The 14,291-nt window shown below is 42.1% G+C and overlaps 1 protein-coding gene across 4 annotated transcripts in view; it reads left to right on the top strand.

Moving 5' to 3' along the window:
* Positions 1-13,661, top strand: part of tcf7l1b (transcription factor 7 like 1b) — a 30,974-nt gene extending 17,313 nt beyond the window's left edge. Inside the window, exons 4-12 of one of the 4 annotated variants that reach the window (XM_046034941.1) lie at positions 1,186-1,269; positions 8,169-8,304; positions 8,810-8,912; positions 9,463-9,546; positions 11,278-11,421; positions 11,567-11,729; positions 11,832-11,939; positions 12,122-12,173; positions 12,763-13,661. In XM_046034941.1, coding sequence (XP_045890897.1) covers positions 1,186-1,269; positions 8,169-8,304; positions 8,810-8,912; positions 9,463-9,546; positions 11,278-11,421; positions 11,567-11,729; positions 11,832-11,939; positions 12,122-12,173; positions 12,763-13,238 — 1,350 coding nt within the window. In that variant the 3' untranslated portion in view covers positions 13,239-13,661. The remainder of the gene's footprint in view (positions 1-1,185; positions 1,270-8,168; positions 8,305-8,809; positions 8,913-9,462; positions 9,547-11,277; positions 11,422-11,566; positions 11,730-11,831; positions 11,940-12,121; positions 12,174-12,762) is intronic. The other 3 variants (XM_046034942.1, XM_046034943.1, XM_046034944.1) reach the window with 3 other exon arrangements.
* The last annotated feature ends 630 nt before the right edge of the window (positions 13,662-14,291 follow it).

A 14,291-nucleotide genomic window follows, 5' to 3' on the forward strand; every position in this document is an offset into this window, starting at 1 on the left:
GCTTTACATATATTCTTTAACTGGTCTTTTTTTTTTTTTTAAGTGTCAGGTACTATCTCTTGTCTTTTCCAGTCATCAGATTTTTGCTATGAGTGGACGTCAAACTGTTCATAGGAATTCATAAAAACAATAGTATACACTGGAAAATTGTAACAAACAGATGATGCATAGCGAGATTGCACAATCACGTCTTACAGACAAGTTTTAACCCATAATACACTTCCATGCCCAGAAGGCAACTTATGTAATAAACTACGATACCTTTATGTCTCTGCACTACTTGGGCTTATATGACCAAAAACATAACCTATAATATAAATCCCCTTTAATTAATTTGAAATTGTACCAGGGAGAAAATCCACATGCATGACAAGCTGCTGTGTCCGGTATTTAAACTGATTCATAAACCAGATGGTTGAGCCGTGCTTTTGGAACGCTGGCTCCATGCTATCTTCATTGCTGGCGGAAAAAAAAAAATGCTCAGCTTTTTGTATCAAGCAGTAAATCACAAAACCCTCTTCTGGAGTACACAGCTCTCACTCCAGGGCACAGCGGCAAAAGGAACGGGCAACAGTAATATGGAGGTGGAAAAATTTGTGACGTGAGAAAAAAGAGGTTATTATAGTGATACTGAAAGGAGGAGCGGCTATGTTTGGGTCAAAAGGCCAAACCAATTGAGACGGACAGACAGGAGTTAGGTTGGAGTCCGCAGCTCAACCTTTCGCTGCTCTGTAGATGGGGCTTCCTTCCAGCTGTCTCTTCCCACTTGCTCTGCGATGGGCGCCCACAGCTGGCCTCTTGTTTTTCCTTGACAAACGGCATTTTCACAGTCCTCCACCAGTCCGTTGTGTTCACATCGCTCTCCCTACTCTCCCCCGTGCCAGAATGCACTGTCTGACTCCAGCAGCAATGTGGGTCTTGTACAGGTGTCTGCTGGAGATCCCTGTGGGCTTGACACCAATCGTAGCACTTTTACATGCTCTTGGAAATTTTACAGTCCCAACTGTTCACTAAGAGTTAATATTAGAGAGATTTTTTTTGTTGCAAAATAGAGCCTTAGCTTATTGGTCTCTATAATGCATATTGTTAAATCTTGTATATTTGATGTTGTTATTACTGTGTATGTTTTCCCTGCAGTGAGTCTGGGTCTGTTGTATAATTCTGCTCTTTTTCTCTCACCCACAGTACTTGCCAGTCAAATGGCCTCTTTTGGATGTCCCTGGATCTGCAGGACTAAAAGACTCCCGTTCTCCAACACCAGGGCATTTAGTAAGTAGACGCTTCCACTCAAAACAAAACACATTTCTTTGTAGTATGATGGTTATATTTTGTATCAGAGTTAGAGTATCAAAGTAAAAATTTTGAGCAAGGATTCATCAATATACGACCTCTAAATTAATCTATATTTGAGATTACTGTTGCATGTGTACACTGTAGTCTGATTTATCGTGTGGGTTTGATTTAGTGCATGCTTCAGAAAGATTTGCTGTAAAGTTAACCATGAGATTTGACTGGATGGAGGATGAAGAAAAAAAGTCCACCGTCAAATTTCACACACTCCAAATAACTGAACCATGGTGATCAGTAAATTAATGAATGAGTAGAGTCCCATCATTTTCCCTCCGTTATTTTGTGCCACTAATAAGATGTTTCCTCCCTGACATTAACCTAATTATCAAACAAATCATCTCAACTTACCGTATAAATGGTTTAACCAAACTATCACCATAATGTGGTTATTCACAATAATGAAGTTATACTGCGCATGTAAATATATTGGTTCCCATCCGTCCACGGACAGCTTCCCCCACAACCTCTACAGCACAACAGTCTGTCTTTACCACAATAACTCAGCCTCTGTCGTAAATCTCTCAAGTCTGAACCTCCTTGCCATTCCTGAACTTTCCCACACAGGTGTGAACTAGTCATCATGGTGTCTCACTCTGAGTAGACAATGCGGGGCCTCGGCGGACCTGTTTGGTTTGTGGCTTTGCTGAGGGTAGTGTGTTCGGGATTATAAACATTAGATAACATGAAGCCCATAGCATCTATCTAGCATCTTACCTGTGTGATTATATCAGGATGTTTCCTGGTTCGGGAAGTCATGTTAATCAGTGCATGGAGCAGAAATCATGGTTACTACACATGAGTAGAAAAGAGCCACTGTGACTCAGCCCCTTGACCTTACATATCCTGGCTAGACGTGCTTGCTGAGTTTGTGGTTTATTCGCTGGATCCCATAATCACAGTGATGCACATGACAAAGTCCTCATTGAACAGCGTCAATGAGAACTTGTTGCGGAAGGGACGTAGTTTGCTCATGGGAATCCAGGACTGACTTGAGTCTCAATGGAAACCAATTAAAGATATTTTATTAGAATAAATGCTGACCTGTTTGTGACCCTGTTGATTTTTCTGTGGGACACAGCAGCTATTGTTTGAAGGTTTGTTGCAGCAAACTGATTTTAAAGAATTTAGCCCTCGGCTTGGATGGTTTCTGTTGTGTTCTTCAGTGGTTGCTGCTACTTTTCATGTGGCTCTGTGTTGGTGCTTTTCTCTTTTTGTTTGGTCTTCAGCTCGTTGAACGTCATTAAACTGAAAAAGTCGATGCAGAAAGAAACATTGTAGAAGACTGAGAATGTGAGGGATCAAACTTTTTCCTGGCAGAAATGTTACTCACATTGTCTGAATAATATAAGTAGCCTTGACTTTTTTGTACTGAAATATGTACTTTCCTTAAGTGTGCAGCATTTGTTAATTTGCTGCTTTTATAGCTGTACATTCGAACTTTTGTATATGCAGGTTCTACATTGCTGTTATCATAGATGGAGGCTTCTTCTTATCTCTTGAATTAAAATCCATACTTTTGCTTTTTAAGCGAAACAAGACATATTCATTGTGATCATTTTACTAACTGAATGGCACAGCTCTAATGAATGGGCAGTCCAAGGTCAAACACCTTATATGAATGCAAAATTATTTTCTAAGAAGTCATGTAACGTTTTCCTTTTAAAGCAAAGTGAGAAAGGTAGTGAAGTTCACTGAACATGTTAACAGCTTTCAGTGAACTAAAAGTGGAAGTCACCACGCTTGATCTGGTGACCTGTGACCAGAGGGTCATTTGATGTGTGGTGAAAAGGTCTAATAATGGGTACGGTGTACCCAGGGCAAGGAGGATAGAAAGTGAAACACCCCGCTGTGGCCTTACCCCCCACTCTGGGCCAGGAGCCCACATGCCCCTCTGGTGTGCTGCTGCTGACAGGGAGCCAGGCTGATTATGTGCTCATTACTCTAGCCGAGGATAGAAAGAGGGAGAGAGGGAGGGGAGCAGCAGGCTGGCTCCCCAGGCCTGCAGGCTCCCCAGGCCCCAACACTGCACTAATGAGAGCAGGGGGAGCGGATGGGCACACATGGAGAGGCCAGGGATTACTGCCCAGGGCCAAGAGGAGCCAGAGAGAGAGACCCGAGGAGAGAAGGTGAGGAGACACCAGCAGGGACTCCTAAAGCAGACCTGCACTACTGCAGTCATTCCGCAAGCATGTGTTGAATATGACATTGTTGTTTAGTTTTTATGATGGACTGACATGGTTTGGAATGCAAAGACAATGCAACTATGCATAATGTTAGTTTAGTGATCGCGCTTTTACAGTGTGTTAGTTGGGAGGCCTGCTCAGTCAAGGGCCTCTCTAGATAAATAAAAAGCGACTGACAAGACACAAAAGGAAGACAATGTGATATTTAGATTTTTTTTTGAAGATCACCCCACATTTCTACGTATGCCTGCAGAGATCCATGTAATTATTGTTGCTTGAACTGAAATTGCTTTGACATTTCTGCTGATTCTGGCAATGTGGAACAACATTAGGAGGATGTAAAATAGAAATCAGAGCATTCAGTGGATACGAAAGTCCAGGGAAAGACCATCCTGTCACTGTGCAGATTGGGTCCATAAGGCCTGTATGCTAATCAGAGCCTGCTCTGGCCTGAGATCCTCAATTATTCAACAGGCAGGTTTGTTTAGCATTCAGTTGGTATTGCTTTTGGTAGTAATGGTGGTGCTGGTGATGGGGTGGGGGGACTGGGAAGAAGGGAAAAAGCGCTTCTATGAACATACTGCACCCCACCGTGCATACACACGCACACAAACACACATGTGCATGTAGACACATACGTCGAAGCCCCCCAAAACCCCCATATAAGCTCCTGTGTTCAGAGGGCTGCCTCATCATGAATAATACATCAAAGGCGCTGCAGGGCCAGGTGATGCAGTATGGGGAACTTGTCAGCCCATCAGTAGTGGCCAAGCTGGACCAGGGAGGAGAGAAGAGGAGACACTGCTGTCTGAATGATGTATGTCTTGTACTCATCTTCCACAACCTACTGATGCACAGTCATTAACACTCAGCTGATAATGATGTCAATGCTGCGTACTTCCCTCACTGAGGTCATTCAGTCACTTGCAGTAATTTGTCCATAAGGCCTGTTCTCTATGTCATTACCGACTACACTGACTAGTACTGTTATTCTGGATTAGACGGAGCTGTGACTGTCTAATGAGGTAGAACTGACCAGAATTGCTGTCCGTCAGTTACGGCTGATCTTCACTTGACAAGGACACACGAATCGCCCTCATTGTTTCAATATTGTATTAGTGTCTAGAGTAGTCAAGGCACTGAGGGAACTGGTCCTGTCACGGTGTCATAAGTCACTTAGTCACCAAATTGTTTAATTGAGCTGAAGTGGCAAGGTCTAGAACATCATATCAGAGATGCCTTTTTTTCTGGGGCAATCTTCAAACCTCAGGGCTATATGGCAGTTTAAGTAGAGATATAAACTTAAAAGTATGCTGTTATTTCCTCTCGGAGCGTTACATATACTTGTTACCCATATTCTTTTAGCAGACCTTTGACTGGGAGTCCAGGGAGATTTTCTCATTTTGCATTAGGCAGCGAACAACCGGGATCCATCATGAAATCAAAGGGTTTGGGAGGACTGAACTGAATACTGATCCAAGGTCTGCAGCCCTGCTGGGCCGCTGCAGAGACAAGCTCCTCTTCAGAAATGGAATAAGGAACCGGTGCTTTGATTCCAGTCAAACTCTGAAACGAGTTCATGAGGGAAATTATTAGATACTGTCCATTAGTGGCAGACTTACTAGACAATAATGTTAACGTATGTTAGTTCACAAATATTTATTACCACACGAGATCCAAATGAGATTTTTTCATGTTTGTGCATATATAGGCTGTTCTGATTATGTTACCACTCTTTCAATTTATTTAATGACCATTGGGGATATTCACTCCAGTAATATGTCGCCGCTCTGCGCTGTATAATTTTAAGCTAGAATATAACTACCATTGACCTTTTCAGAAGCGATGACCAGACGCACATGTTGTCTGTGATGAATGGCATAGTTTTGGAGCGGTTGATTTTAAAGACATATGACACGGTCAGTCCCCTCTCACGTCCGCTTCCTGTTGGCGTTGACAAACAAGGCTTGGATTTCTCAGCATGCCAGGCATTCTTTTCACCCTGTCTTTCCTGCAGTTTTGAAAGGCCTCTGAGCCTCCCACCCAGAATCACCGAGCATAAAGACACACAAAGCTGCGGGGTTATTCAGTTTGTTCTAAGCTCTCTTCCCCATCGGCTGTTTGCCTAGTAATTCAATTCAGATGTGCAGGATCCAAAAACATGTTTGCTTGAATGAAATCCACCCCTCCACCCACATTGACCAAGGACTATGCTTTTCTTAGCACCGTTCCAAGTTGGACAGCCAAACGAGGTACTGCCACCTCGGCCTTTTAGTTTCAAAACCTCTTAAGAGACAGACGTCTTTTCTCTGCACCGGCTCAGCAACTTTTTGCTGTGTTTTTTTCCCCCTTTAAACCTTCCTGTTCCTATGTCCAATCACTCTAAGACCAGTTCTGGGTGTTTTTTCTTGCATGCTGAGATGTCTGCACCACTGCAGACCTGTTTGCAACAAGCATGTCTATGTAAAGAGCATGATTTCTGCCTGTCGATGTAGATACCATCTGGTTCCACGTTGCCCTTTATTGGTCCTATCGCGTAGATGTTGTTTATATTTAAAACAAGGCTCATGTTCCTTGTGGCTTCCTTATTACACTTTGCTTGTGGATCATGAAACCAGACATATGAAGCCGTCATGGGCTGACGGAATATTACCTCTACACATAAAGCAAATGAAAGAAGGCATTGATACACACAGTGTTTAGTTTTAAGTCAGGATTGAGCAAGTTAGTCTAGTTTTTCAATTTTGCTAAAGTTTTTATGCTCTCAGAGCTCCAGAGAGCTTAATTAATTTAAATTGGTTTAAAAAATTATGCTGATTTTGATTAATTTAATAAAAAAAATGTTCTGAAAGAAAAGAGCTTTTGTGATGAAGCAGCAATATTTTTTTCTAACAGGAGACATTGTGGCAGGTAAGATACATGTCAGAATAGTTTTGCATCCGTGCAACCTGCGTACTTCATTTTTCTCCACATTTTGTTGGGCTGCTGAACTGAAATCCAGCCTGGAGTTGAAACTAGTGCCTTCAAAGTTAGAAATATGTTTAGAGCACACGATTGGTGTATTCCAGGATATGAATAATTAATAAAGGCATCATTTCAAATTCTCACTGAAGTGCTTCCCAAAATGTGTTGGCACCCAGGTCTAGAGGTCTCGAACAGCCCTCACAATATAGGGAAAATTCAGGCATATTGTACATGAAGTAGAACAACAAAGCAAACTCAAATATACATGACATGTGGGACCTGGGAATTCAACCCGGCAAGTCAACACTATTTCTGCCATGAAGCTTTATCAAAGCCTATTCTGTGTGTGAAATCGTGTTCTCTGCGCATCATCATATACATTGACCTTATATGCTCTGGAGTCTGGAGGAAACCAAAAAAAGTCTTCTGCAAAGTGATCTTTATATAGCCATGTTTAACACCAGTAAATATTTTCCTCACTCCATCTGGCATTACCAGAATCAAAGCGTGCTTTAGACGTGGGAGAAACCAATTTGCTAAAGATTTAAAATGAGGAAAAGGTTGGGCCTTCCTTAAAAAAAAATTTGAAAAAAAAAGCTACGATTTGGAACAATTCTAAGCAGCGTGAAGCAAGAGAGTGTACAGAAGCCTCAATGCAAACCTTGTTTCCTAGCAGAAGACCACGTTGGAGAGAGACGAGAGGTTGAGAAGGGGGTGGGAAGGGATATTGAAGAAAGGTTAGCCTGGAGGAACAAGACTCCTTTCTACCACTCCCCCCCCCACCCACCCCCACCCCTTGACCCTCCCATGTGACAAGTTGAGCCAACAAGTGCTCTATTCAGCCAGGCAGCCAGGGGAAATGACTGCGAGGCTGAGCGCTGCCTAATGAAAGTAGAGACGCTGGTTATTATTATTGTCTTCATCATCCTCGTCATAGGCGTAATGCTGGTCAGATCCTGGCAAAGATCTGCATTTATTCAAGTATTGTTGAAATGAGAGAGATCCACACTGCATGTAAAAGGAAGTTTCATCTCTAGACTTTCTGTTCTTCACCAATTATCTTAAGTTATACATTGGTAGTGTTTTTCTATAAGCACGGTATTATAAGAGTGGCAGTGTAATCCACCCATGGGTGTGTGCTTACTCCCATCAAGTGAGTGTTGTCAGACAGAGTGGGAGATGATGTCTCCACTTGTTTATGGGTATTCAGTTTACCTTCGCCTGATTGTATTTGTTTGCTTGCTGGTGTGACTGTTGGACTCGGTGGCACCGTTGTTTTTCTTGTTGGACTGAACAAACAGTTCTCTCCTCAGCTAAATGACCGTAATGGTCTTGGCATGTGTCTGTAAGGCTTTTTAGTGTTCCTTGGTGCTGGTCCAGATTGCATCACAGGGCCGGTCACACGCACAGACTGTGATGTTTACCATGGAGGGCATTCACACATGATGACCTATTTACTCCATGCATTTCTTTTGAGCAATGGCCAACAGAAATCATTTGCATGTATACAGTTTGGGATAGTAATGTGCTTGTTTCATCTACAAGCACAGGATTACTTTGCATTCGCTCTGTTTTGAATGTTGAATGTGTCAGGCACTTGTTGCACACTGGTCTCCTCCTGCTCATAAATTCTTTGTTTCTGATCTTCTCTTGTTTTTTCTTTACCAACAGTCCAATAAAGTCCCAGTGGTGCAGCATGCTCACCATGTCCACCCACTGACGCCCCTCATAACATACAGCAATGAACACTTCTCCCCCGGCACGCCGCCATCGCACCTCTCCCCAGAGATCCTCGATCCAAAGACAGGTAAAGTCTCATGGATGGACACTGACTGATTAAAGTGATTTCTCTCTGTGTGGCTGTACAAAATGTAGTTCCATCTTTTATGAAGCTCAGAGGTTTTAGTCAGCCACTTGTCGCAGTAGGTACTGAAACAGGTGGCAGGCACAAACAAACGCTAATGAGCCTAACAGGTTCATGAAATTTGAAAAAGAAAAAGTGTGTTTAGACACATTTTGATCAAACCTGTTTCTGTTTGGAACATACTGATCAAGTTTCTGTTGACATTTTGTTACCTTTTTTCCACCATGAAAACTTGGCCTTATTGGAATCACGAAAGTGAATTCCTGACAGCTGTTGTAGTATGAAACTACAAACTTTATACAGCTACCTCTCAAACCTTCCCTCAAAAGATGGATTATAAAGAGTATTGTTGTTTTGTAAGTAACTCATCTATAAAAATAGCATGTTACCTTAGCAGGTATGCGCTGCATTTTTAAAAGCTGGTTTATTCTGTCTGCGGCACCTGCAGGTATTCCTCGGACGCCTCACCCATCGGAACTCTCTCCATACTACCCCCTGTCTCCGGGTGCTGTTGGTTCCATCGCACACCCTCTGGGCTGGCTCATGCAACAGTAAGTTACTTTTACTTTCAGCTGTCCACAAAACCAGATGTGTTCACACTACTGTTAAAGCACTGATGTTGGCGAATTATCTTTTGTCAGTTGAGTGGCTTATTTCAACCAGCTACTCTGGTGAGTTGCAATTTATGAAAGCACAACACATTTTTGAAGTTCACATCAAGAAGCAAGAAGAAAAATGTGACACGGACAACGTTTTTGCAATTTAATTTTGTTTAAAGCAATGTCTGATTTGTATGCTCTGTTGTCTAAGTGCAGGTGCTCAAAATCAGAACAATCCATCCATCGTCAACCGCTTATCCTGCGTACAGGGTCGCGGGAATCAGAACAATAACAAATTAAAATAGTTGAATTTACCAGGAGGAATTTATGAACATTTATGGGTTTTGCTACGGCTCTCGTAATCAATTGCAACAGTGCTGTTCCACAAGCAGGGGATTTGAGTCGATGAGTAGAGGATTAATGCTGGTGGGTTAGCTGTCAGCTATGTTTGATCCACCTCACACTGGAGCTTTCGCTCACTCTGTCTCCCTCTGTCTCCCAGGCAGGGCCAGCCCATGTACTCCATCTCTCCGGGGGGATTCCGTCACCCCTATCCAGCGCTAGCAATGAATGCATCCATGTCCAGGTGAGTGGATCAAGTTCAGCAACACCCCCACCCTCCCAAAGGGAGACATATAATATCTACTGCTTCTATGCTATGCTGTAATCACATTTTCCAGCTTTCTTTGCCAACCTGCTTAAACACTAGGTACAATATGGCTAGTGTGGAGTTTAAAACCATTGTTTACATTGTTTAACTGTTTTGGGAACATGTTACTGAAACAGCAGAGATCCTATTTTGAATTTGCACTTCTGACAAACATTGTCAGATCACGGACAGGCAGCGCTGTCGGGACTACAAAGGGATGTGAGGTCTAAGTCGATCACAGACAAGTTCAGCTTTTTAAATAGAGTGAACGCATTATTGGCATTCAGTACTCCTCTCCTGTCTTTTCTCTCTGAGCTAAACTTCTGTGGTCAGGCCAGTATTCTGAGCCTCTCCGCAACATACACACACACCATTGAGATGAAAGGGCTGAGAATCGATTAGGACAAATCAAAGCTCATCTGAACCTACACGTCCCATCAGACTTAACTCTCTCACCCTCTTTCAAAATTGGAAAGATTTGTAGCGAGCCTTCCGGTGTTAGTATAAGAGGAAATATTCTGAAGGGTCTCTGTGATCAATAGCATGTGTAGCTCCAATCCCGAGATGGACTCTCAACAATCAAAACATACCTCACAGAAGTTCTTTACTATTTAATGCATCTGATTTAGGATTTTATTTAAGTTTCTGTGTGAAGCTAATATTTTTGACATCATTTGCTAATCAGACTGCATAAGATGTAACTCTAAAATTGTAAGTGAAAATTAAACAAGCAAGAATTAAAGTAAAAATGAAATCTAATGGCAATGACATAGGTTACATAAATAGCATTATTTTCTAAATGTGGAGCTTGACTGCATGCCACCACTTAGAGCAGCATTGAGTTATTCATCTGGGACTAAGTGGGATGTTTACAGATGTAGTCGGTATAGGTTTATTACAGAGGGAATGATATGGCACCTCCTTGTTTATACAGCATGAATTATTAAGTGTTTCAAAGAAAAAATAAAGCAAAATCTCAGTTCTTAATTACAGATTAAGACTTTGTGTATTTACACACATTCAGTTAGATAATGAATATTGAATGAGGATCTTTCTGTGAGAGCATGTGTAACCTCGACTAGAACTCCATATATACGTTAACACTGGGTTGTGTATCATAAGGCAAAGCTGATGACTCTAAACTCACTCATACTTGTGCATTGTCTGCGTGACAAGTTAAAAGAATTAAAAAAGAATTTTCCTGTTTAACATTAACCACAGTTTGATAGAGGGATATGGAGCTTAATTCCCTTCGTTGTTCATTACAATGCTCCATTGTATTAACAATTGGAAATTGAGAGACACACTTTGTAAAGGTGTTCTGTGTGGACGGCTGTCAGAACGCTCTCCATGGTCTGGAACGTGGTAAGGAAAGTGGTTTCAGGTGTCACGGCCATGCTGTCACCATGGTAACAACACACTCCACTTTTCTCCTGCCTTTGCTGAATAAAGGGGCTTTTGAAAAAGTCTTTATTTGAACAAAAAGCAAGCGTTTCAGTCATTGTGTGTATGAATTTAGTCTAGACAAACGCAGTAGGCACAAATTTTGCCCGGAGGGTAAGGCAGGGCACTCATGTGCCAACTTAGCTCAACCTTTTTCTCGTCAGGTTAACAGAGGTTCACTGTTAAATTCGACTGTTAAAAAGTTGCCTCCTTTTGCCCTCTCAGCTTGGTGTCCAGCCGTTTCTCCCCTCACATGGTGACTCCGCCTCCTCACAGCCTCCACCAGACAGGCATTCCCCATCCTGCCATCGTCTCCCCAGCTATCAAACAGGAGCCCAGTGGCGACAACATTAGCCCCTCAATGCATGCGTAAGAAAAATTAAAATAGTCTTTTAACTGTATCAAAACCTGCTTTTGTTGCAGCATAGTATTTCCCCTTGTTTGCTGTAACTCACCACTACGTCTTTACCATTCACAGTATATTAACAGCCTCCTACAAATTTTTTCGAATTAGCAGGAAATCCCCCGTTCCTCCCAAGAAAGAAGAGGACAAGAGGCCTCATATCAAGAAACCCCTGAATGCTTTCATGCTGTATATGAAGGAGATGAGAGCCAAAGTAGTGGCAGAGTGCACTCTGAAAGAAAGCGCCGCCATCAACCAGATCCTTGGAAGACGGGTAAGTAGCACGGACACAGGCGTGCATGTGAGTTTACAACTATATACGTGTGTTTGTGTGTGCGTTTAACAGTCCTTTGATATCTTCTCTCTTTGTCCACAGTGGCATTCCCTCTCAAGAGAGGAACAAGCCAAATACTATGAACTGGCCCGAAAAGAGAGGCAGCTCCACTCCCAGCTCTATCCAGGATGGTCAGCACGAGATAACTATGTGAGTAGCACATTTTGATCAGGTCTTATGTTTATGAGTTGAGAAAGTTAGAAAAACAGTTTTTCTCACATGTGACTGTAGCACTTAATTAAGTAATCATACTTTTGTTGTCATAAACTGTACTTGCTGAGGTGGCTTATTACTTACTTTCAGTTTTTTATGGCATTGTTTTATCTGTGCAGGGAAAGCGGAAAAAGAGGAAGAGAGACAACAAACCAGACTCAAAACCAGAAGGTAAAGGGCCTTATCCTCCTGACCACCTTTATCAGTTTAATTCCCTCACAAAGTGGACTAAGAAAGAAAAACTCTAGTAAACTCAAAGCTAGGGAGTTTTTTTTCTTGCAAAGCTCAAGTGCGTCTTTTTTCTATTATGTTTATCTATCCTTTTGCATGGATTCTTTTCTTCACTAACACATACTAACTTCTTTCCCCACTTCTATACTTTGACAAGCAGCTTATGAGGTTCAGTGCTAATAGTGGCAGGTATGTCTGCTGTTGCCCAACCCAATGAACACTGTAATTTGCTCAAAATAAGAGAGCTTTCCACACTCCAGTGCACATTTTAATGTAGTGTGTCATGTTGTGTTTTTTGCATCATAAATGCATACCATCTGGATATGTTTAACATCCTGTTACGCTCCCCCCTGTTGTACTGTGTTTCCAAGTTTATTTGAACGCGTCATGCTTTCAGAGCTTTCACCGCCATCATCTCCACTGTTTTAGTAATCACTCATTCACTTCTGTCACTGGCAGCATTGAGGGACATGAACCAGATTTGAAGCCAGAAGCAGATCCATAATTCAGCTTCTTCACTTTCTTTCAGACTTCTCGATAAGAAACAAGAAGCAGTGCGTGCAGTACCTGCCCTCGGAGAAGATGTGCGACAGCCCTGCGTCGTCTCATGGCAGCATGCTAGACTCACCAGCCACTCCCTCTGCGGCCTTGGCCTCCCCGGCTGCTCCTGCTGCCACTCACTCTGAGCAGGCGCAGCCACTATCGCTCACCACCAAACCGGAGGGACGCATGCACCACCACTTCTCCCTACCTGGGAAGGCTTCTGGATCCTCCTCCTCTTCTTCCTCCTCCTCCTCATCCTCCTCCCAACCCTCCATCTCCATCCCAATTGGTACTTCAGGTAGCCAGTCGACCACACCCATCCTCACCAGGCCAATTCCCTTCACCTCTCTGCACCACTCAATGCTCTCTCCCCCTTCCCCTTTCCATCAGGCAGCCCTTCACTCCCATCATGCCCTGTTCCAGTCACAGCCCCTCTCCTTGGTTACCAAACCAACTGAATGAATCCGCAAAGGCAATTTTTCCCCATTTATTGTGCTGTATATTGCTTTTCTTTTAAATAGGTATTAGAACAACTTTTTTTCTAAATAATGAAAAGGAAGAAATATTATTGGTCAATATTTGACTGTCTCCTTTTCTACATCTCTGAATGAAAACAAAATGTATTTTTTGTAAAGTTTACTGCAGAACTGGTTTCTTTTTGATGCATTTATCCAATGAACCTCTTGTATAAAACAACCAATGTACATAGTTTCTTTAAAAAACAAAAAGGAACAAAAACATGTTTTCTTTTTAGCCAAAACTGATTAATGTTAGTATAAAGTTTAAGTCATAGTACTTGCCAATAATTGCAGCCCCCTTTTCAATTCACGAGTGTGTGCCCCTTCTTTGACATGTTAAATAAACATTTGAAATTGTTTCTTAAAAGAAATGCCTCTTCTTGTCTTTTCACATTCTATCAGCCCATGTTTTTGTCATTTAATAAGAAGTTTCTTTAACAAGGTAATGTGGTTTGGATAAATATTCTCATAATAGTGACCACAGTGCATAACAAATTGATAAATGCCATTTGTAGCTGCTGAAAATGTCTATTTAATGAGCAGTATAATTTTATTACGTCACTGAAATAGAATAGGAGTCCATAACATTCCTGTCATTTTTTTTCAGTCTTGTGCTATGCTTTATTTCTTAACAGGGAACATCTTCATTAAAACCTGGCTTATGGTGGCAAGGAGTTTAACATTTAATAAAGCAGAATTAGGCTAACCGCATTGGAAAATGTGTGCCTGAACCAGGGTAACAAAATAAGAAGCCCAAAATAAATACAAATAAAAAAATAATAGACATCTGCTCCTTCTCAAAATATAGCGTCCCACAACAATGACAGAAAAGCAGGTCAGCCCCATCCCAGCACACCGAACCCTGCCCGGGTTCCTTGTTCCTCTTGCACTTTTACTGCATCTTTATTCACCGTTTGGCACACTGCTTAGGCTTTAATTAACTCAGAGGTAATGGGATGGAGCCCTTGGGACCTCATTAGGCATTTCAATTAGTGAA

Source organism: Micropterus dolomieu, linkage group LG21, assembly GCF_021292245.1.
Source record: "Micropterus dolomieu isolate WLL.071019.BEF.003 ecotype Adirondacks linkage group LG21, ASM2129224v1, whole genome shotgun sequence".
NCBI classification, from domain to species: Eukaryota; Metazoa; Chordata; class Actinopteri; order Centrarchiformes; family Centrarchidae; genus Micropterus; species Micropterus dolomieu.